Below are 22462 nucleotides of genomic sequence, written 5' to 3'. Positions count from 1 at the left end.
TGTCCTCCAGTATCTTCCACAGTTTGCTCAAGTTCATATCCATTGAGTTGGTGATGCTATGTAACCATTTCATCCTCTCCTGCCTTCTTCTCCTGTCCTCAATCTTTCCCAGCATCAGGGTCTTTTCCAGTGAGTTGGCTCTTTGCATCAGGTGGCTAAAGTTTTGGAGCTTCAGCTTCAGCATCAGTCCTTCCGATGAATATTCAGGGTTGATTTCCTTTAGAATTGACTGGTTTGATCTCCTTGCAGTCCAAAGGACTCTCAAAAGTCTTCTCCAGCACCACAATGTGAAAGCGTCACGAGCTTTCAAAGTGGTAGGGAGTCCCCAAACTTCACCTCTCCAGCTTCTTGCTATTTCTTACCTTTAACATCTCCTACACCACCACAACTATTTACAACTATCTCATAATTAACTAGATTATAATAATCTGCTTCCTATTTGCTTGGAGAAACTGATTAAAAAAACATGCGTTCTTGAGACACCATACCTAGTTTAACTAGTTTCTAATTCCTTAAACCACTAACATATTCAGTGATACTTTATCAAGCAGAATGAAAGTTTCACAATCCTGTTAGGAAAAAATATTTAATGAACTCCTAAGCTTATTGTAATAAGCCTGGGACTGCATAGTGGCTGCCTGTTTAAGATGAGACAGGTTCTGCAGGCCTGCTTCATTCACTTACAAATCATTCCAAAACATCGCTACACTGAGGGTGTGAACCAGGGGGTCAGGGTCAAAAACTCAAATGCCTGCACATGTCAAGCAGATCAGATGAAGGTATGTGGGGGCCTTGTGAACTGAGACAGTGCAGCCCCATACTATTGCTAGCGTGTAAAAATGCGGGCTTGGCACAGTTGTCGTATCAACAACCATCCAGAGGTTCAGATAGTTAGTGAAATATCCCATCTTTTAACTTGGCAATTAATTTTTATGTGCATATTTAAAATTCACATAGGTCAAACAAAACACAGTTGCAGGCAAGATAAAGCCTGTAGGCTGCTAGTTTCTAAACAATCATTTCTATAAAAAAGCTTTAATCATTTTAAACAATTTTGGCGGTAACTTTCAGTTAGTCAAAATATATTAAAACTAATGAGCCTGTGTGCATGCTCAGTTGTGTCTGACTCTGTGACCCCACGGACTGTAGCTCTCCAGGCACCTCTGTCCATGGAATTCTCCAGGCAAGAATACTGGAGTGGGTTGCCATTTCCTACTCCACTAATGAGGTTACCATCCCATAAATATTTATATACACTTGACCAATATGAAATCACAATACTGCTTTAAGGATTCCAAGTTAAAAAGTAATTTTTACATTAATAAGCACACTATTGTCATAGGTAGTGAAGATTAAAAACAAGTCCTTATGTAAGTTTTTTTCTAGCATTAGTCAAAGAACAACTAAAATATCCATCAACGTGGTACTTAAGAGTCATCAATCAGTGAATACTGCCTTTCTCGAGCTGGAAAGAATCTGACTTTCTTCCAAGGCATCTATAAGGAAGACACTAATGCACATGATGGTTCTGCTTATTTCTTAGTGTGCAACCCCAGTGTTTTTATTTTTAAGTCACAAGGTCAAGAATGACAAGACCAACATTAAGAGCAACAGCCACCACAAAATCTCATAAATCACTTTTATGTAAGGTCATTGATTTCTGCTAAGGCCTAAACAAAGTTAATGTATAACCAAACCCTGTGAGCTGTGCTACCAAAGGGAACCAAGACAAAAAATATAATCATTTTGTAAATGACTTACTCTGTGGTGACAGCAGGAGCTAAGGGATCAAACTCCATTACTTCACAGTAATTGGGTGGCTGGAGATCGTTCTTTGTCATCGCTGTAGGCAACAAAAAGAAACACACATTGTGCTCTCTGTCTGACTCTGACCTCACACAGAAGATCCTAAGGAACACCTGACAACCAGAAACAAGCACACTGGTGTCCCAGTGCTACTGCCCAGTACAAGTCTACAGACGCCCAGACTCGGACTAAAGGTTCATGCACCTCAGCACTCAGAATATACTGTTCAGTGCAACACAAGCATTTCCACAGTCTCCTCATGTCAGTCACGGGGCTTCCCTTGTGGCTCAGCGGTCAAGAATCCACTTGCCAATGCAGGAGATGTGCCTGGATCAGAAAGATCCCCAGAGAAGAGCATGGCAACCCACTCCAATATTCTTGCCTGGGAAATCCCCTGGACAGAGGAACCCAACAGTCCATGGGGTTGCAGAGTCAGATGTGACTTAGTGACAAATGACAACAACAGTCATAATGAAATCTGCCTTAAATTTACCTCATGTAGCTTAAAAATACAAATGCACTCTATAATTTCTTCTCTCTGCATATCTGTCTTTAGTCACCAATAAATCTCTAGCAGACCCATCTATTCTCATAAGTTTCCTTATTTGGTGCAGATAATAAGGTCTTAAGTACCTGGATGATTGCTGGGCAGAGGTGGCAGTCTCTGGTTTGATGGTGTTGCTGGAACGGTCTGTAGGCTAACTGGCTGCAGTAATACTGAATTTGAATGTTCCAGAAACTGAAGAGAGCAAAGCACACGTTCAAATAAACATTCTAAGCTTTTATGATTTTGATTCCTAGCCTTCCAAGTGGCACTATCCCAAGAACTATATATTCTTAATCAGATAAGAATTACTAATGATTAACTATTATTTTAGTTTTTAAGGTAATATCCCCTTATAAAACCTACTGCTTTTCTGTCTGGTTTCATGCCCCCTGCACCTTAATTCCCATATAAAATGTAAACTAAAATATATTGCTTAAAACCCAAAAACCAGGAATCTATGGCTCACTCCAGAGTCTCCTGTCCCACACTGAATATAAAACCTTGGCCTCAAAGAGGCAAAACCATTAAGTACAAAAAAGCGTATCTGTCAGACCTGGTCAAGAGAATGCCTCACCACTGGGGACATGGAGCAGAGCCCTGTGGGTCCTGTGATTATCTGAGGGGACATGGGTCATATGCTCTGAAGCAGGCAGAGCCGGTGCAGCTGAAGCAGAGTAAGGCAAGGGAGGGGGCCGGAAGTACAGCTGGAGAGGCAATGGGAGAGGTCAGAGCGGCTTCTCAGGCTTTTATCGAGTAAAGTGGAGTCAGAAAACCACAGGTGGCTTTAGAGCGAATGAGTAACATAAACTTTATTTTTAGAAAAGATTTGTTCTGGTTTCTGTTTGGAGAACAGATTGTACGATGGGGTGGGGGTGGAGAGGGAGGCGGAGGCTGGAACAGCAGCCCTGTGGGAAGCCACTGCGGTCCCCATCTGATGTAGCTTGCACTGGGACGTGAAGGGGAGGTGGGAAGAAGTGGCTGCATGACAGATATATTTTGAAAGCAAAGGTAAAACGGTAAAGGCCAAGCACAGCTTCCCAAGGTTTTTGACCTGAACAACAGAAACAGTGGCCATTTACAGAATGGGGAAGACGGCCGAAACAGCAAATCGGGAGCTGAGGCTGAAAGCAAGCAAGGGGAGATGTGAAGTGGAAGGTGGAAATGTGAGCTCTGCACGTGGGGAAGGGGTATGGACTGGAAACAGCTTGTAAGTGCTCAGAGTCTGAATGGTATTTCTTGATACGAGACCAAAGACCAGAGAGGAAAGAATGTGGGCAGAGAAATCTGAGGCCTGACTCCCGGGGTCTCCAACACTGAGAGGCTGGTAGAGGAGAAGAGGTCAGCAAAGGGATGCAGAAGAGAGCAGCGGGAGAGCCTGAAGGGCGCAGTGTCGGAAAGCACGCGTGCAGACGGGAGGAGGTGACGGGTCTCAGCTGCTGCTGATCAGGCAGGATGAGCGCTGAGCACTGCAGGACTAGTCAGTCATCGGGAGGTCTCTGGCGACCTTGACAAGAGCTCAGCCCGTGAGGCGGCTGAGAGGAGAACTTGCCTGAAGTCCGTCACATGATGGGAGCAAAGAGAGCACAGATAGCAAATAGAAACAGTTCCAGGGGAATTCTGTTCCTTTACTATCTTTCTAATGGAAGTGAGACCAAAGAGGCAACAAGGAAAAGCCCTAACAAGGGCTTCATTAACACCTTATGAAGAAATTTTGCGCAGAACGTGAGAATTAAGGACTGGGAGCTCCATTTTAGCATGATCATCTGCTCCCTGGGGGCACTGCCCGCGAAGTCCTTCATTACTTACACTCTCGTATGTATGACTTGAGGCGAGGTTTTGGCTGGTCCTTTGGGCAAACCTAGGATAGTGTGATAATAGAGCATGATTACCCTACAGTGAGAACACAGTGCAAAAAGATGACCTTCCTGGTCTAAAAGCAATACCCACAGTGCCCCTTCAGACTGCACAGAAGTATTAACTGTATACAACAACTGCCAGTGGTGTTGGTGCCCACGAGGTCATAATGCCCAAACGCCAAAGAGAATGAGGACAAAGCACTGGTGCTGGGCAGCGGCAGCCCGAGACCTGGAGCGCACTCTATCGGTCACAGCAGGGCCTTCAGTCTCCGCATGAGAGCAGCTACTTCTAAAGGATGAAAGGCAAGGCAGAGTAGAGGTCAGGATGCAGGGACAGTTTGCAGTTGGGAGTAAACACATTTGCCCGGTCTCTTTCACCAAATGCAACTATAAAATCTGGAGAGAAGGCATGGGGCAAATATCTGAGAACTGCAAGGTAAATACTAATTACAGGCTAATTGGGAAAGAAGACTAGAATTGGAGTATCAATGAATTGTTGGTGAACTTACCATGTTCTGCCCCTCTGGGTATTTCCAAACTGGCATGCAGTGCAGCCTAAAGCCCACCTGGACAGCGAGGACACACAGCTCCAGGAGAAGACGCTCATTCTCACTCAAGGAGCAGGAAGGGAAACCCCAGTGCCCAGAGTGTGCAGGGCAAGCCTCGTCCCTTTCTTCCTCTTCCTTCTCTCACTCGAATCCCCGGGCAATCCCAAGGCGGCCGCAGTGACAGCAGAGGCAACGGGGACCGACAGGGGCTTAAACCTCTGAGAGGCAACTTCCACTCTAAGAGGGGAACTGTGATCATCCCAAGAGGATGAGGCAAAACCTTGTTTCTTTTACCCTTTCTGTCCTGCCGTTTGGTCCCCAATACAAGCGTAGTCAAGGAAATGCATGACACAGTAAACCTATAGCTTTTTGACTGGAGAGACCAAAAAGGGAATCCCAGGAAAGCAAAGAATCAGGGAAATCACAAAGACAGAGGAATTCAGGACAATGACTTCAAAGTTGTTTATGAAATCCTGGGCTTACACCTTGATCTATGCATCCATGGCTGATCCCAATCAATGCCAAGTGAAAGTGAAAGTGAAGTCGCTCAGTCGTGTCTGACTCTGCGACCCCATGGACTGTAGCCTACCAGGCTCCTCCATCCATGGGATCTTTCAGGCAAGAATACTGGAGTCGGTTAAGGATGTTGAGCAATGAACACACAGCCTGCTGTCCAGACCTTACGGTGACAAATGGGTGGCACGCGTGTGGGACGCATCTCAGTAACACTCAACGGCTTTGAAAATGTAACTGACATCAGAACGAAAGCACACAGAAGGCAGGCTGAAACTGCAGCATAAACGTCACTGGGTTGTCTGCCTGCTAAAATCAAAGTACCAACATTCAACACAGGACTTAGATAAGACCCAGTGTTTCATATCATTAAAAATGCTCAAGATACAACCCCAAATCACTACGCATATGATGAACTGAGAAAATTTAAACTTGTAAGAGAAAAGACAGCAGTGCTTGATACCTATGAATAGAGGACACAAATGATTAAATTATCTCACAATTTTAAAGCAGCTTTTTATACAAATGCTTCAACAAGAAACTGTGAACACTGGAAAAAAAAAAAACATTCAATAGAAGTTCTCAGCAAAGAAACACAAGATAATAAAGAAGAGTCAAATGGTAATTTTAGAATTAAAAAATACAATTAACTAAAATTTTAAAAAATACAGAATGAGCATGAGCTAAACAGCAAAATGGAGATGACAGAGGAAATCGAGTGAGAAAAGCCATGAACAGAACCCTATGGGTCTATGAGACAGCAACAGTCCAATGGGGTCATCCAAAGTCCCAGAGGGGGAGTGAAGTATGTAGTGCTGAAAAGCATATTTGAAGAAATAAAGGCTGAAAACGTCACAAATTTGGTGACAGAAAAATCCACAGATTCAAGAAGTTTAGTGTAATAAGCTGAATGGAGGTTCCCAAAGAGTTATGTCCTTGTCCTAATTTCTGGAATCTGTGACTGTCACGTTATTTGGAAAAAGAGTCTTTGCAGATATAATTAAGGATACTGAGATGATGTTTGAGTGGGCACTAAATCCAACGATATATGACCCTAAAATAGAAAAATGGGGATCTGGGGAGGGACTTGAGAAACTCTGGGGAGAAGGCAATGTGAAGATGGAGAAAGAAAGCAAAGTGTGTGGCCACGAGACACAGAAGTAAAGGAGTGCCCATGCTCCCCAGAAGAATCACTTCTCCCCCCAGAGTCCTGGGAGGAGACGCCTTGCTTCCTTTCAGACCTCTAGTCTCCAGAACTCTAAGAAGGTGAGTTCCATTACCCAGTTTCTGGTAGTGTTTTTGTGATAGCCACAGGAAACAAATACACTCAGCAGAACAAAGACAGCCATACTTAGACATATCATAATCAAACTGTTTAAATAGAAAAAAATAAAAGTTCTTGAAAGCACAGATAGAAAGAAGTAACACGGAGTCAACACAGAACAAGAATTTGAATGAATGTTAGATTTCTCATTAGAAGCCATTTAGGCCAGAAGACACTGGAGCAGTGTTTAAAAACTGCTAGAAGAAAAGAACCGTCAGCCCAGAACCTTATATCCAATAAGAGTATCCTTCAGGAACAAAACTGAAAATGAAATACTCACATAAAATATACTAAGAAACCTTCACTGCCATCAGATCTTCTCTAAATTAATAATGCAAAAAGAAATTCTTCATAGACAAGAGAAACTGTACCAGAGGAAAATGAAAGGAAAGCAACAGGAATGGTAAATATTAGGTAAATATGACAGACTATTCTACTCTTCCTGAGTCTTTAAAATTTATTTAAGGGCTGCAAGTAAAAACTGTATTATGAAAAAATTGTAAAATAATTTTTCATTGGTAGTGGTTTTTTAACATATATATACATAATATATACGATAACTATCATATAAAGGGGAGAGCTGTACAAAATTTCTATATTTCACTTCAAATGGGAAAATACTGGTTTTAAATACACTAAAAAAATTGCAGTTCCTAGAGCAACCAGTCCTCCCCTCCCCATATATAAACTGTACAAAAATATAGTATCATAATAAAATGGATATCAAAAACATCCAAAGAGCCCAAAGTATGAAAGAAAGAGGAAACAGAAAAAACAAAACACAACCAAAAAAACAGCAAAGGAAACAAACAGAAAAGCGAATCACACAACAGTGGTCCTAATCCAGACATATTAAATATAAACAGTCTAAGCATACCAATTAAAGACAGATATTATGAGAGTATATAAAAACGTATGACCCAACCATAAGTTATCTGCAAGACACTCACTTCAAATAGTTAAAAGTAAAAAGTTAGATATACCATACAAATATAATCAAAAGAAAGTTAGAGTGGCTTTGATTACAATCAAAGTAAACATCAAGGTAAAGACAATTACAAAGGATAAAGAGGGACATTACATAATGATAAAAAGAGTCAATTCTCCAAGAAGACAACAATCCTGAATGCAAATGCACTGAAAGAGCTTCAAAATACACGAAGCAAACAATTTTACATAACCTTTCCAGAAATATCACATACCATATGACTATTCAGACCCTATTGTCAAGAAGACCAACTGTAATGACAGAACAGACTGGTGGCTGCTGAGGCTTGGGGATGGGGGGTGACTATAAGGGACTAGCATAAGGGAGTTTTTTTGGATAATGAACTATTCCATATTCAGAGTGTGGGGATGGTTACATGCATCTATATATATGTCAGAAAAAACACACAGCTCTGCAGCAAACAAAAAAAGGGTCAATTTTACCATATGGAAATTGTAAAAATAAAATTAGAGTGAAAAGAAAAAAAAAGAGAGAGAGCAGGTATTGAAATCAGATTCACTTGAATTTGAATCCTCCTTCTGCACTAGTTGGACAACCTTTGTTTGGCAAGCTGATATTTCTCGGTCTTGGTTTCCTCACCAGTACAGTGAGTACTGGGGGTACCTACCTCAGAGCACTGGGGGTACCTACCTCAGAGCACTGCAAGGAGCACTAGATTAAGGAACCAGAGAGCATGTCTTATTCTTAGCCTGCTGCGCGATACTAAGTAGGCTATAAATATGACTTTATCCTATCATCATCACTGCTTTTCAGGAATCCGGTCCATTATGAGAAATTCCATCACTCATTTGTTCTGTGATAAATTGTACTGCAAACAAAAGAGGGGTGGGAAAACCTTAAGACTGCCAGATATTTTGACAGCTGATTGCGCCTCTTATAATCTTTGGGCTTCCCAAGTGGCTCAGATGGTAAAGAATCTGCCTGCAATGTGGGAGAACCAGGTTCGATCCCTGGGTCAGGAAGACCCTCTGAAGAAGGGCATGGCAACCCACTCCAGTATTCTTGCCTGGAGAATTCCATGGACAGGGGAGCCTGGCAGGCTACAGTCCATGGAGTTGCAAAGAGTTGGTCATGACTAAGCAACTTTCACTTTTTTCTACAAGTAATCTTTCGCACCTGATTCAACTCAGATTGATGCCTTAGGTAACTTTAGTGTTTCAATTTCCAACACTATAAAAAACCAGACTACTGACAGTTTCACTCAGGTAAGTTTTCAAAAATTAGAAAAAATATGTTCAAAAGACATTGTCTAGAAAACAAAACAGATGTCACCCATTATCTTTCATTCCAGTGAATTCTAAGAACTACTATAATTATTCTGATATCTGGATCTTGGGTAGACAATCAAAATAAAGTTTCTAATGATCAGCTGATCACTGTTTTATGGTTCCCCAGAAACTCTTTTTAAAACTAAAGATTCCTGCTATTGAATCAGAGTTTCTGGGGTCTAGCCCTTTTACTTTTTAATAGTCACTCAAGTGATTTTTATGCACCTTCAAGTATGAGATCCATGAATCCAAGCAGCTATTAGCTAGGATTTGATCTTTGTGTGGTTTTATACATTTTTTTTGTAATGGGATTTCATTTATATGGTCAATCTTTCCTAACAAGATTTTCAGGATAAAGGAAAATAGAATCAGCTACTTCAGACAACATGATTTACTAAGCAACTTCACTGGAGTTCTGCCTACAACATTTCAACAATTACTTGCACCACAGAAGTCAATACCAGAAGGTGTCAAGTTAAGGTACCTACCCAACCTTATCGTTTGGAGGTTCAAACGACAGCACGTGAATCTTTCCTTTCTCTCTTCTCCCCTTACACACTTTTTCCCCTCTTTTTCTCCCTAGTTTGATTCTCCTTTCTCTTCTCCTCCCTCTGCACCTCTTTTTAACCAGAAAAGTGACTGAAAAAAATCTAAGTCCAATGACATAAAAATACAGCCAAGATATGCTGTTGTATGAAAAACAAAAGAAAGTTTTGAAACAGTACATACAGTTTGCTGCCCTTCATTTAATAAAGGAGAAAAATAATTCATATTCCTATTTACATAAAGACCCTTTGGAAGGATAAATAAAAAACTAACAGAGGGGTTCCCTGGGTGGAAGCAGGTATGACCCAAGGGTAGGAACAGGCAGGATAGGAGTGGGGTAAGATCGAGTATTGTCCTTGTACATCTTTTAATACTGCTTTGATATCTGAAACATGGAGGTGTATTGCCTATTACCTGAAATACATATATTTAAAAGGGAAAAAAAGAATACAGGCCTTGACGGAAGGCAAATCTAACTTCTGCTTATTTTTTTTTGCTATTTATCTACTCCATCCTGCCTCTTCTTAACCTTAGGTTAAGCTTTTTCAGTCACTTTTCTATACTTTGTTTAGGTTCTTCTGCATTTTTCTTATATTTCTTTATGCAAAGAGAGGCAAATATTAGCATATATTATTTCCCACTTTCTTACACAAATGCAAGAGAGTATATACACAGTGCTTTGCAGCTTTACTTACTTAATAATAAATAAACTGGTGATTGTCCCTCACGTAAGGGCCTACTTTTCTTCCCCAGCAGCATAATACAGTGTGTAGATGTTTATTTAATTATTCCCCAAACTGAAGGGTATTTGAGTTGTTTCCAATTATCTATTGCACAAATGTTGTCAAGAACAACTGACTTTATTTTGCATAAGTGAGCATAAATACCTAGAAGTGAGACTGCAAGTCCAAAGGTATGTTTATAATTTTACATACATTTATAATTTTAACAGAAATTGCCATGTGCCCCCTAACAAGAACCGCACAGTTTTGTTATAGTATTTGTCTCTCCACAGTCAACAAAGCACGTTAACAAACATGCAGACTTATGCCAATCTGTGAGGTTAAAAAATAGTCTTATTGCGTTTTAACTTATACTTCTGTAACTGTAAGTAAGGCTGAGCATCACTGAGCAAAAATATGTTTTTAGGCCCATTTGTATTTCTTTTTTGGTAAACTATCAGTTCACCAGACCTGCTAGTTAATTAGTATATGAACTTGGGTAAGTTCTATTCCCTAAATCTCAGGCTTTTTTCCTATAAAATGGGAATAATGATAACAGCACTGATTCAAGAACTATTGCAAAGATTAAATGAAATAAAAACAGCTCAGCAAAGCGTCTCCCACATAGCGAGTGCTCTGCAATCTGTGTGGCCATTTCTGTTCCCCTCACTGTCAATACAGTTTTCCTACCTCCTGTTACCACTATAAAAAAAACAGAGAAACAGGATTTATTGAATGCTTATTATGTACAGAGTGCTATCCTAGGAGGTACATGTAGCATTTCACAGAATCTTTTTAAGAATCCTAGAGAGGATTCTTGGAAGAAAAATGAAGGCTCATGCTGGATAAGTTTCTCATTCAAGGTCGCACAGCTACTAAGAAATAGTACTGAAAGTCTAAATCAGTTATGTCAGATCCCTAGCGAAAATGAATGTGTTAGTTGCTCAGTCATATCTGACTCTTTTCAACCCCATGGACTGTAGTCTGCCAGGCTTCTCTGTCCATGGAATTCTCCAGGCAAGAATACTGGAGTGCGTTACCATGCCCTCCTCCAGGGGATCTTCCTCACCCAGGGATTGAACCTGGGTCTCCTGCATCGCAGGTGGATTCTTTACCATCTGAGCCACCAGGAGCAGTACTGAAATTCTGTATCAGTTATGTCAGATTCCCAAGTACTCCACCTTTTCTATTATGCCATGTTTTCTTAAATATGAGGAATGAGATTGAATTAGTTCTGGAGTATTACTAACATACTTACAGGGGTGTTTCTGTATTTTCCAAGGCTAGCAGATCCACCTGTGTATTAAGACTGGGTTTGAAGTTGTTTGGTACAACTGGTCTCAGAGAGCTGAAATCTAGAACACAAAATGTACTTGTTCAGCTTTAAAACATTCTGTCCATCAGTTCTGTTGGATTTTCCATTGCCACCATCAAATGAAAGAGATTGAGATTAGTTTTATCACCATAAAATCATGATATCTCCTCAAACAAAAATTAAAAAACATTTATGGCAACTGGAGAGAGAAATTCCCTGTCATAAAAAGAGGATGCTGTGAAGGTAACAATTATTATATTGGGTTTTCTAAAATCCCAGGCTGACTCAGAATGGAAGGGATTTTATGTCTTTTCCTGTGAAGCACAAAAGTAAAAAGTGTGGTATACAAAGTTCTACTCTCACCTCTCCAAACTCTTAAGTTTCCATAATCATGAGATACCCCATAGAGAATAATTATTTCTCCCCCTCTGAAAACACTGATAAAAACTTGAAAACTCTTCAATATAATAGATTCCAAACATCCCACTGGTCTAAGCAAGCAGCCAACATTTTAGAAATGGAGGAAGGGAGGAAGTTATAAGAAAACCACAAATTGAATAATACTGAATATTTTGATTCTAAAAAAATCTTGCTAACATAAATGGCAAACAAACTCATTTTAACTTGGCAGAAAATTCTGGATTTCAGGATTTTTCATTATGTTTGGTGGTAGTTTAGTCACTAAGTTGTGTCCAACTCTTGCGAACCCATGGACTGAAGCCCGCCAGGCTCCTCTGTCCATGGGATCCTCCAGGCAAGAATACTGGAGTGGGTTGCCATTTCCTTCTCCAGGGGATATTTCCATTCCAGGGATCGAACCCAGGTCTCCTGCGTTGCAGGCAGATTCTTTACCAACTGAGCTACGAGGGAAGCCCCCATTTTACTTTGTAATTTACCAAAACTCTTTGAGAAGGATAATAGGAAGTAACAAATAAATTAGACAAATAGCTAACTCTAAGCCTACAGTGCAACATCATCCTTTACTTTCACAAAAACCCATTAATGCAACTCACTTAGTAGGAAAGTCTCAAGAGTTGGGTGGCTAAGAAGTAACAGAACTGGACTGGTGCATTTCAACTTGGACTTCTCTGACTCAAAAGTCTGTGATTTATCCTCTACATTTCACCTCATGAGGCCTCATAACTCCTGATTTTCTCTATCTGTATCAAATATTCCCTTACCTGATGCTGTAGTATGGCAGAGAAACCCAAAGATAATAGTGAATGGGTTCAGAGTACGTGTAAATGTTGGCCATGGAGTTGAACAAGCTCTGTAAGTAGGCCAGGTGAATTCCAAGCCAGTGGGATGGGTTTCAAGGACCTCCTTCCCTAGACACATCCCATTCCTGTACTGGGTAGACCTAACCACTGGTGAAGAAGTAATTACATCTCCTGATACAGTTCTCTGATACTAAAATTGACTTCAGTCCTTCTCAAGTTGCATTTAATCAAGAAACCAAGGAGAACTGTTTCACATTAAGCTCTTCTGCTGGTCTGAAAAGACCCACGTGCTTATTTACTTAAGTCTGAAAGCTGAGCATTCAGGGTGCTGACTTCTCCCAGGGTGGTCCTAGGCATTGGAAGGCTGGGACTCAGGTCAAGGAGATCTGAGGATGGGGCAGAAGGTTCACTGGTAGTCTGAAAACAAAACAAACAAAAACACAATTTAGAAAAAACTGCATCAGGCAGTTTATCATGGCCTTCTCCCCAGAGACTTTCCTTTGGAAAAAGGAAGATCTTATTTTGGAGGTATCCTCGGAGAGAATTCTCCATTCCTTTGGCAACACTAGGAGTAATCCCATCTCACCACTAACATGGCTTCCCTGCTTAATTAGAGAATCTTCTTATGAGCTCTTATCAATAACTCAATAAGTCATTAAGGCAAAGACTTGTTTTAGGTAAGCTTTGCACCTTACCATGCAATTTGTAAAATTTTCCATTGTTTATTTTATAACATTTCTATTTACTTACATTGGCATCTTCCCTCTGGCTCTTATTTTGCTCTAAAATCCTTTGTTGGTTTCGAGTAAACCTGTTTGAATTAACAAAATGCAAGTATTTAAAAGAAAACATGTGAAAATGCTGTAATATTTAACAAATTATTAATATGCAAATATTCACCAACTTCATCCATAATCAATTCCCAATAAAGTACTTTAATAACTTTTTCCCAGTTCTATGAGAAAATGGACAAATATTATAAACACTAATAATTCAATCACCAAATTTTATGGTCTCTATTAACATTATGTATTTCCTTGTACTATTTTTTTTTCTGTAAGTTAATCTATTTTAAACTTTATTGAAATTATATTTACATAATTCAGTATCATAATTCCCATTATGTTGACATCATTTTTCTAGTTATTCAGAAATACAACGTTTAGTTGTTGTATATTTTGCCTTATGAATATATCAGAAAGTGAAAGTGAAGTCACTCAGTCGTGTCCAACTCTTTGTGACCCCATAGACTGTAGCCTACCTTAGACTGTAGCCTACAGGCTTCTCCATCCATGGGATTTTCCAGGCAAGAGTACCAGAGTGGGTTGCCATTTCCTTCTCCAGGGGATCTTCCCAACCCAGGGATCAAACCTGGGTCTCCTGCATTGCAGGCAGATGCTTTACCCTCTGAGCCACCAGGGAAGCCCATGAATATATCACATACTTAAAAATTCTCCTTATTCCCAAATATGCTTCCAATTTTGCCAAAATTGTCAAAAGTTACCATTCTACATAAAATTCACATACAGTTAACATGTTTTCATTGTTTAATCTTCATTTTTATAAGATGCTTGGCACCCAAAAATATTGACCTTTTACCACTTTGTTTTAATTTTACACTGTTCCTACTTTACTGTGGGTAAAGAAGGAGCAGGGACACAAATCAATTAGAGAACAGGTTTGAAAGAATAGTGACGTTGAAGGCAGAAATCCAAAGTACAAGTGTCAGCTTTATTACTGAGGAGTTATAAGACCATACATTCGGCCTTCAGTTGTCCAACTACTCACAGAGAATAGTAATGTTTGAGCCATTTCCTCAGAAAGCTATTTTAAACAGCAAAATATAGGAAGATAGGTAATATATGGATGTGGACATGCTTTGCAAACTAAAAGCTGCTTTAGAAACACATAGTATTACTATTACGACACATCAGTTCCATGAACCTATACACTATAAAGTCTAAAAGCTTACTCTGAATTAGAATATGGCTTAGATTTCAGGATTTTCCCTGTTCTAACACACAGGCTCTTCTTCCATTTATTAATGGCACTGGCTTCTTATGTGCAAGGTATGACCAACCCTCACAAACCAAGCCTTGAGTAACAAATTTCTGTTTCCTTATTTGCACAACTATTCTCTGGATGTAACGAGTGGAAACTTTTGGAGATTCCGGAACAGGATGAGTGTATTTTGCCTGTGGGATGGATGTGAATCTTTAAGGAACAGAGGGCAGACGTTGGTAAGCAGAATCATCCCCCTACCAAGACATCCACATAGTAAATCAATGGAACAGTGAGTATGTCAGGTTAGAGGGCACATGGGCTGAAGGTTGCTAGTGAGCAGACTTTAACTGAGAGATTGTCCTGGACTGTTTAGATAAGCCCAGAGTAATCAGGAAGGCCCTTAAATGTGGACAGGGAGACAGAAGAAGGAAGCAAGAGGGATACAATGTGGGAAGGACCCAGCCAGACAATGCCGGCTTTGAAAACGGAGGAAAGAGGTCAGGAGCCAAGGAAAATGGCATCAACTGCGCGCTGCAGGGAAACGATTCTCCTCTAAAGCCTTCAAGAAGAAACAAAGTCCTGGTTCAAAGCTCATTCAGAAAAAGCTGTTCACAGAAGTAACCCACTCTCCTAGCATCAAGACCAAATAAATAAACATTCCTCCTCAGAGGAAGCTTTTTGTAAGTGGTCTTATGGTTTGCAATAATAGAATTCTTCAAAATGAAAACCAGGAGTCGGCACCCGACTGAAAACCGTATGGTTTTCCTTAGACATCTTCCTACTTAGAAAGATTTACACCGAAGCAAACAAAGGGTGAGGACCGTGAGAAGCTGCTGAGGGAAAGCGAACATGGTCGCGGGGCTCACATCTGCCTCTGGGCACCCCGGCACATCTGGGCAGAACGGCTGCTCGCTCTCACACTGAGACACAGGGAAACCTTGTTTCACAGCTGTGCATCTACTTCCCCGATTCTCTTGGTTCATTCATGATCAGCGGGGGGAAAGTCCAGACCATAATTTAGAAGACTCAGTGGGACAAGAAGAGGAGGAGGACAAGAAATTAACAAATTAACGAGCTAGCACCAGCTAGCTGCTTTCATCTACATTATCACATTTAATTCTCAAAAACAAACACAGTAAACAAACCCTTTCCAAACAGTAGTAGAATTCCCTTTAATAAACAGGGGAAAACCCAAGTCTTAAAAAGTCAAGCAATTGGTCCTGAATGAACAGCAGAGTTTGAAGCCGGGCCTGTTTACCTCTTTCCCTTAGTCACACGGGTCCCCTTCTCCATCAGCTGGTGGAAGACAGGGCCACTAACTCCAGAAAGGCTCAGCAAATAAGGTTCCCCTAAGGGCGTCTTGAAATGTCACTTTGAGGAAAACCTCTGGAATTCAGTGTGTAGGGGCCACATAAGGGAAAACTGTCCTACCCAAATGCCAGTACAGTCCCTATTCCAAACAAAGATCTAGAAGCAGTTTGGGGATCTTTAGAGGACCAGGAAGGCCTAGGGATAGGTTTGCAAAGAGCCTAGGAGACTTGCCTGAAGCTGTGTTTGTATTCAGCACTCTACAGGAAGACTGAGGAGAAAGCCACCTCAGTCAAAGCAGCTGCCCTGCCTGCCCCTCCCTGGGGATGGGTCCTGGCACGGCCCGCCCCCCTCCCGCCCCCCGGCCCAGGCCCGCTGTGCCCTGGCCTGCTCCTGATGCCGCCAGCGCCTCCCCCACCGTCCTCAGCTCAGACGGGACTTCCGCACAGAAGCTTCCCTGCCTTCTGGCATGCACCAGGTCTGGCTGTTATTCTCAGCAAACAGACCTCTAATCAGTTCATCTATCCCACTTTCCAAGCATGTGTGTGTGTGTGTAAATATATATATATATTATTGAAGATGCTTTCCTGACTATAGGCTTGACTATAGATTACAATAGATTATAACACTATTACTTTGATGAATACATAAATGACTTGGAAACAAACATCTAACAAGTGAACTATGAGAGAAGAATGGACTGTTAAGAAGCTATTAAAAATAATGGTTTAGCCAAAGTATTTAAGAACATAGGGTATACAAATACAGTGAAGAAAATCAAAGAGAAACAAAAGGATATGTTCTTTATATAATCATGACTATAAAACAAGTTTAGAAAAGAACTAAAATGTTAGAAACCTGTATCCACAGGTTCTTTATCTGTGGATTCCACATCCAAGGATTCAACCAACCTCAAACTGAATATATTTGAAAAAGAAAAAAAAAAAAATCTCAGAAAGTTCTAAAAATGAAACTTGAATTTGCCATGCACCAGCAACTATTTACATAGCATTTACATTGTATTTACAACTATTTACATAACATTTACATTTATTAGGTATTATAAGTAATTCAGAGATGATTTAAAGTATACAGGAGGATGTACATTAAAGTGTACATGTAACCTATGCATTGGTTACATTTAAAAACTACACCATTTTACATAAAGGACTAGAGAATCTGTAGATTTTGGTGTTGCTGGGGGCATGGGTTTCTGGAATCAATCCCCTACAGATACAGACGGAAGATTGTATTTAAAATTTTTGCCTTCATTCTTTTCTGAATGGAATTTAAAAAAAAAGTTCATGTTCATATACAGATTACCCTCCCTGCTCTGATTTTGTCTAGACTATCTTCTTCTTCTGTTCTCACTACCATTTCCATGTGGTTCTCCACCTCAAACTCAGGGTAAACCCCACTTGCACGACAACGCTCAGCTTGTACCACTGGTCTGTCTGAGAGCCAGTGATGTGCGCAGTGCCGACATCTGGTGACTCAGATCCAGGCTCTGTTCACAGGTCAGCGTGTAAACACAGCTTACACCACCCACAAATGCCTCTCGCACGGCCCAGGTCACGCTCATCCCCGCAAGCCGTATCACACATTCCTGGAAGAGCAGGACCAGAATTCCCTGCCTTGGGAGGCAGGCACGTGTGTTCAAACGTGTTCTTGATCTTTCTGAGCGTCCACTGGCAGGCACTCTGAGAACACGGAGCCCTGGAGGACGGTCAGAGGGTGCCCAGTGCTCACCTCTCACACCCAAGGATGGCATTATTCAGATCCTCGTTCACTTGAATCAGCTCAGCAGTGACGTCTTCATTCTCCACCACCACAAGCAGGTCCATGATCCTCTCCTGCATCTCCCGACCCGTCTTATAAAGTTTCTGTCAAAGAAGGAGAGAGATTTCTTCTTCCATGCTAAAAACCAACTCATTTGCCCTTCTGAATGACTGCAACCAAGGCTTCCCTGGTGGCTCAGACAGTAAAGAATCTGCCTGCAATACTGGAGACCCAGGTTCAATCCCTGGGTCAGGAAGATCCGCAGGAGAAGGGAATGGCTACCCACTCCAGTATTCTTACCTGGAGGATCCCATGGAGAAAGAAGCTACAATCCATGAGGTTGCAAGGAGTTGGATATAACTGAGCGATTAACCCTTTCCCTTTCATACTATTGTGACCACTTCCACATGAGTCACCTATGGGAGATTACCAAAGTATGTAACTATGGACAGCTCATCCTTTCTCTATCAGAAAGACATCAGAACAATATTTTCCCCTAAAAATCAAAATATGGATCATAAAGACAATAATGTATTATACACTGCTGTAACACTGGACTAGAAATTATAACTAGTGTATAGGAATTCTAGGTTTGTGGCTTATTAGCTATGCTGAGGCAGGAAAAATAATCACTTGCTTTCTAAATCTCAGTTTACTTACTTGGTAAGTGAAAAATACACTACTTGCACACACATCTACCTCAAGGGGTGACATAAAAATCAAATGAGATGTGTATAATGAGGAACTCTATAACTATAAAGTATAAAACATAAAGTGCTATTGTTATTTGTGGTCATGGAAGAAAGAAGTAGTTAAAATGCATTTACAGTGTATAATTTTCCTGTTATGTTTTACTTAAAGATGTAAAGTTTATAGTTACAACATCACATTCCAAGGTAAACTGAACCTGGATTAAAAAACTAGTTATCAATCCCATCTTTATTTAGATGGCCTGGAATCACTATTATACAAGATTCCACTCCCCAAACCAGCTTTTTCTCATAAGCATCAGAAGCACCTACAGCAGACTTACTGATTCAGAACCGCCGAAATTGAGTTTGGGAATTCACATCTTTTAATAAGCATCTCAGTGTTTCTCATGTACACTGATATTTGAAAACTGCCACCTTAAAACTGGGGGCTTCCCAGGTGGCTCAATGCTAAAGAATCTGCCTGCCAATAAAGGAGATGTAGGACACACGGGTTTGATCCCTGGGTTGGGAAGATCCCCCGGAGAATGAAATGGCAATCCACTCAGTATCCTTGTCTGGAAAACCCCATGGACAGAGGAGTCTGGTAGGCTACAGGCCGTGGGGCCACAAGAGTCAGATGGGAATGAGTAATTGAGCACACACACATCTTACAACTTAATTTCTCCTAGGCAAACCCTCAATAAGCCTGAGGAGCATAAAACTGATACTAATATTCCTTAAAATCCACCATGGCCAGAATTTGCCCATGTAATAGTACACTGCTGTCTGAGCCACCAGAGAAGGCCAACAGTACATCAGAATCAGGCAAAAACTCAGGGACATTCCCCTTTCACAATGAAAGCAGCAGAGCTGGCTAAGTTGTAGCACTATTTATTACATTATCCAATCTCTTCCCTCATGAAAGACAGACCTGCTGAAAAACTTACACTTTACAAAACCATTTAGCATCTCAAACAATCTATCACAAGAGTTCCAACAGGAAATCTCTAAATAAATCAAGCCACTACTAGCTGGCATTTAGACTCAGAGGTAAAGGCTACCCCATCTCCACAGAATCTTAACAAAAATGTTAAGACAGGAGAGAAGGGAAAGGGGGAAAAAAAGTGAAACAGAGAGATGTCAGACTGGGTTTTCATACTCACATTGCACAACTAAAAAAACTGGCCACATTCCCAATGATGTGGTAACTGTCAGCAGCAGTTGACGAACTTTTCCTTAAAGTCTCAGATACCAAATAGTGTTTGCTTTGTTGACCACATGGTCTGTGTGGCAACTACCCAGCTCTGCCATGGTGCAAGCAACCAGGGTCAATATGTAAACACATGGCTGTGGCGGTGTCCTCGTAAAACAGTCAGGTGGGGGCTGAGCGTGACTCACATACGGTCCCGTGGAAGAGAGCAAACGAAAAGACTTTAGAGTCAGTGGACCTAAGGCCTCTCCCGTCTACATACCTGATACGGGCTCTGGTTAAAATTTAGCCTCAGTTTACTTTCTCATCTATAAAACAAGGATAACCACCATCATGCACGGTTGTTGTAAGGACAGAAAATGATGCAGTTGAAACCCCGCTGTGGGACTTCCCTGGTAGCACAGTGGATAAGAATCTGCCTGCCAACACAGGGAACATGGGTGTGATCCCTAGTCCACAAAGGTCCCACGTGCCACGGAGCTTCTAAGCCCGTGTGTCACAACTATCGAAGCCCACACACCCGCAGCCTGTGGCCCACAACAGAAGGCACCTCCATGAGAAGCGAGTGTACCAAGATGAAGAGTAACAACCCCCCTGCTGCAGCCAGACACCCAGCTCAGCCAGCTGAGCTGCTTCAAAGCAACAAAGTCTCAGCGCAGCCAACAATAAATAATTAAATTTAAAAAAAAACACAACACTCTGTCTGCAATATAGGGCAGTCAATGAATGTATTATGGATGCCCAAGGAGGTATCACTAGCAGGTTAACTAGCTAATACATTCCTGTAATACCTGTGCCACTACCCAGGACCCAGTATTAAATAAAGGAAAAAACTAAGAACAGCTTTTGCTGCCATGCCATGAGGAATGAGAACTTTTCCTCTTTCTGCATTAGCGTGCAAAACAGTTCATCTTCTTGCTCACTGGCAGCCTTGCTAAAACAATGTCATGATCAAGGAAATACAATGGCTGTTAGATGCCTGTGACAAAAATGTAGAAATTGATTTGAAATGAATTTGCAGCCAACATCAATAGCCCCTCGTCATGGGAAGACCGTCCCTTTGCCCTCTCAAGAGACAGATGGGATGGAGACATGAAAGGAACACCACATTTCTCAGCAGGTTTGCAAAGCAGAATCTGAAAAACTTCTTCAAAAGCCGGCCCGCTCTGATCTTTGCAACTGATGTCTGTCTCGGAAGAAAGTCAAGCCACCTGGAAACGCTGTAGATCAAGCACCATGAACCAAAAGGACGGGTCAGAAGCCCCCCCATAGCAGGCTCTCACAGGGCTCTGGATGTGGGGAGCCAGAGGGAGGGAGTCCAAACACGGAGGCACAGCTGCTGGTGCAAGTGCCATCACGGGGCCCCGGGACTGCCTCACTTCCTGCCGTATCAAAGCAAAGGCAGGCTGCAAAGCCAAAGGGAATGTAACAATCATTTCAAAAGTCTCGGGAGTGAAACAAAAAGGAGCTCACCTAGAATCGCCGCTTCTGGCGTCCAGATGGCTCCCACTTTTCCACAGAGCACTTGGGAGTTAAGGAAGAAGATCCTGTCACACTTTAACTCCAAACGCAACTGCCCCACATCTATCAACACAGGGCAACTCCGTAAAAAAAAGTAAAGTATCTGAACATATCCTTTGAGAAAGTAGTAACGAGAAGAAAGGCGTTTGCTTGCAAGCCTTCCCTGGAAATAGTATGTCTAGCCCTACCGCCATCACACACCTCCTCTCTCCAGGCCCTTCCCCCCGGAGAGCGAGAGAACCCAAGACGATGCTGGCCACCTGTGTCAGAAAGTCAGTCCAGGTTCACAGTGAGAAGGGAGCGCTACACTGGATATGATGAAGCCTCAGGAAGACAAGGTTTGTACTCCAGCCCTATCATTGCTGCCACTGCCATGGACAGATCATCACCTTTCTAAATATGCAGCCTCCTCTGTAAAGGAAAGGGAGATGGCCCCAAAGGTATTGAAAGGGCCTTCCACTCTTAACACCTTACAAGTCTCTGAATGGGAAAGACAGAGTCATTAGAGCAGATGACTTTTTACCAGTTATTCTCACAGGACCAAATTTCCGATTCATATGATTTTAAACTTTTCTAATAAGTTAGAGGAAGACTTATTCTAGTTGTGCTTTTAAAATCTGGGCTCACTTTATTCTACACAAGACTAAAACATTCTCTTCTTTCACTGTCCTACCAGGTCAAGGCAAAAACCAAAACGGGAGCTCAGCCACTCACGGGTAAGAGTAAGGTGATTCAGAGTTAATGCGAGAACAGAACATGCAATGACGTTTCATTGCTGTGACCAGAACAGATACCTATAACTCATCACAAGGCTCATTAGACTGGATGCACCTCAGAATCTCAGCACACCACTCTGGCAAACTAAAAGAAATCTCGTCTCTGCCCCTTATGAAGTTTGAAGTCCCGGAGCAACAGAGTGGCTGGGAAATGTGTTTCACCAAAATAGTTTTAATGCCTAAGAGTCTAACAAAGAGAAAGGAGCTCTGAGAATTAGCAGGTCTTCAAGAGCTAACTCTTCCGCATAGATTGGAAGAACAGATAGGGGATTCCAAGTAAGTATACTAGATTTCAGACAGAAGGAAACAGGCAGGGATCGTGTTTCAAATAAATAGAACAGCTGTGAGAAGTTATGTGCCAACAGACAAACCAGGAAATGATTCCAAGTAGAGGCTGCTTTTAACAGTAACAGATTGCATACATGACTATGATGGTTGGTAAAGCATAAGAAGAGCCAAGATATTTGTGAGTGGAGCCTTTTCCTGTGGGCTGCACAC

General features: G+C 41.5%; 1 protein-coding gene across 3 annotated transcripts in view; it reads right to left on the bottom strand.

Moving 5' to 3' along the window:
- The window catches only part of TOM1L1 (target of myb1 like 1 membrane trafficking protein), a 61934-nt gene that overhangs the window by 3113 nt on the left and 36359 nt on the right, over positions 1-22462 (bottom strand). For 2 of the 3 annotated variants that reach the window (XM_027516900.1, XM_027516901.1), the window contains exons 8-14: positions 17736-17869; positions 13425-13485; positions 12974-13091; positions 11398-11494; positions 4160-4211; positions 2440-2545; positions 1762-1843 (exon numbers count right to left, since the gene is read on the bottom strand). In XM_027516900.1, the coding sequence (XP_027372701.1) occupies positions 1762-1843; positions 2440-2545; positions 4160-4211; positions 11398-11494; positions 12974-13091; positions 13425-13485; positions 17736-17869 (650 nt within the window). The remainder of the gene's footprint in view (positions 1-1761; positions 1844-2439; positions 2546-4159; positions 4212-11397; positions 11495-12973; positions 13092-13424; positions 13486-17735; positions 17870-22462) is intronic. The other variant, XR_003506693.1, reaches the window with a different exon arrangement.

Source organism: Bos indicus x Bos taurus, chromosome 19 (genome assembly GCF_003369695.1).
Source record: "Bos indicus x Bos taurus breed Angus x Brahman F1 hybrid chromosome 19, Bos_hybrid_MaternalHap_v2.0, whole genome shotgun sequence".
Classification (NCBI taxonomy): Eukaryota; Metazoa; Chordata; class Mammalia; order Artiodactyla; family Bovidae; genus Bos; species Bos indicus x Bos taurus.
The sequence above is the reverse complement of the archived record's forward strand: the minus strand, read 5'-3'. Positions and strand labels throughout refer to the sequence as shown.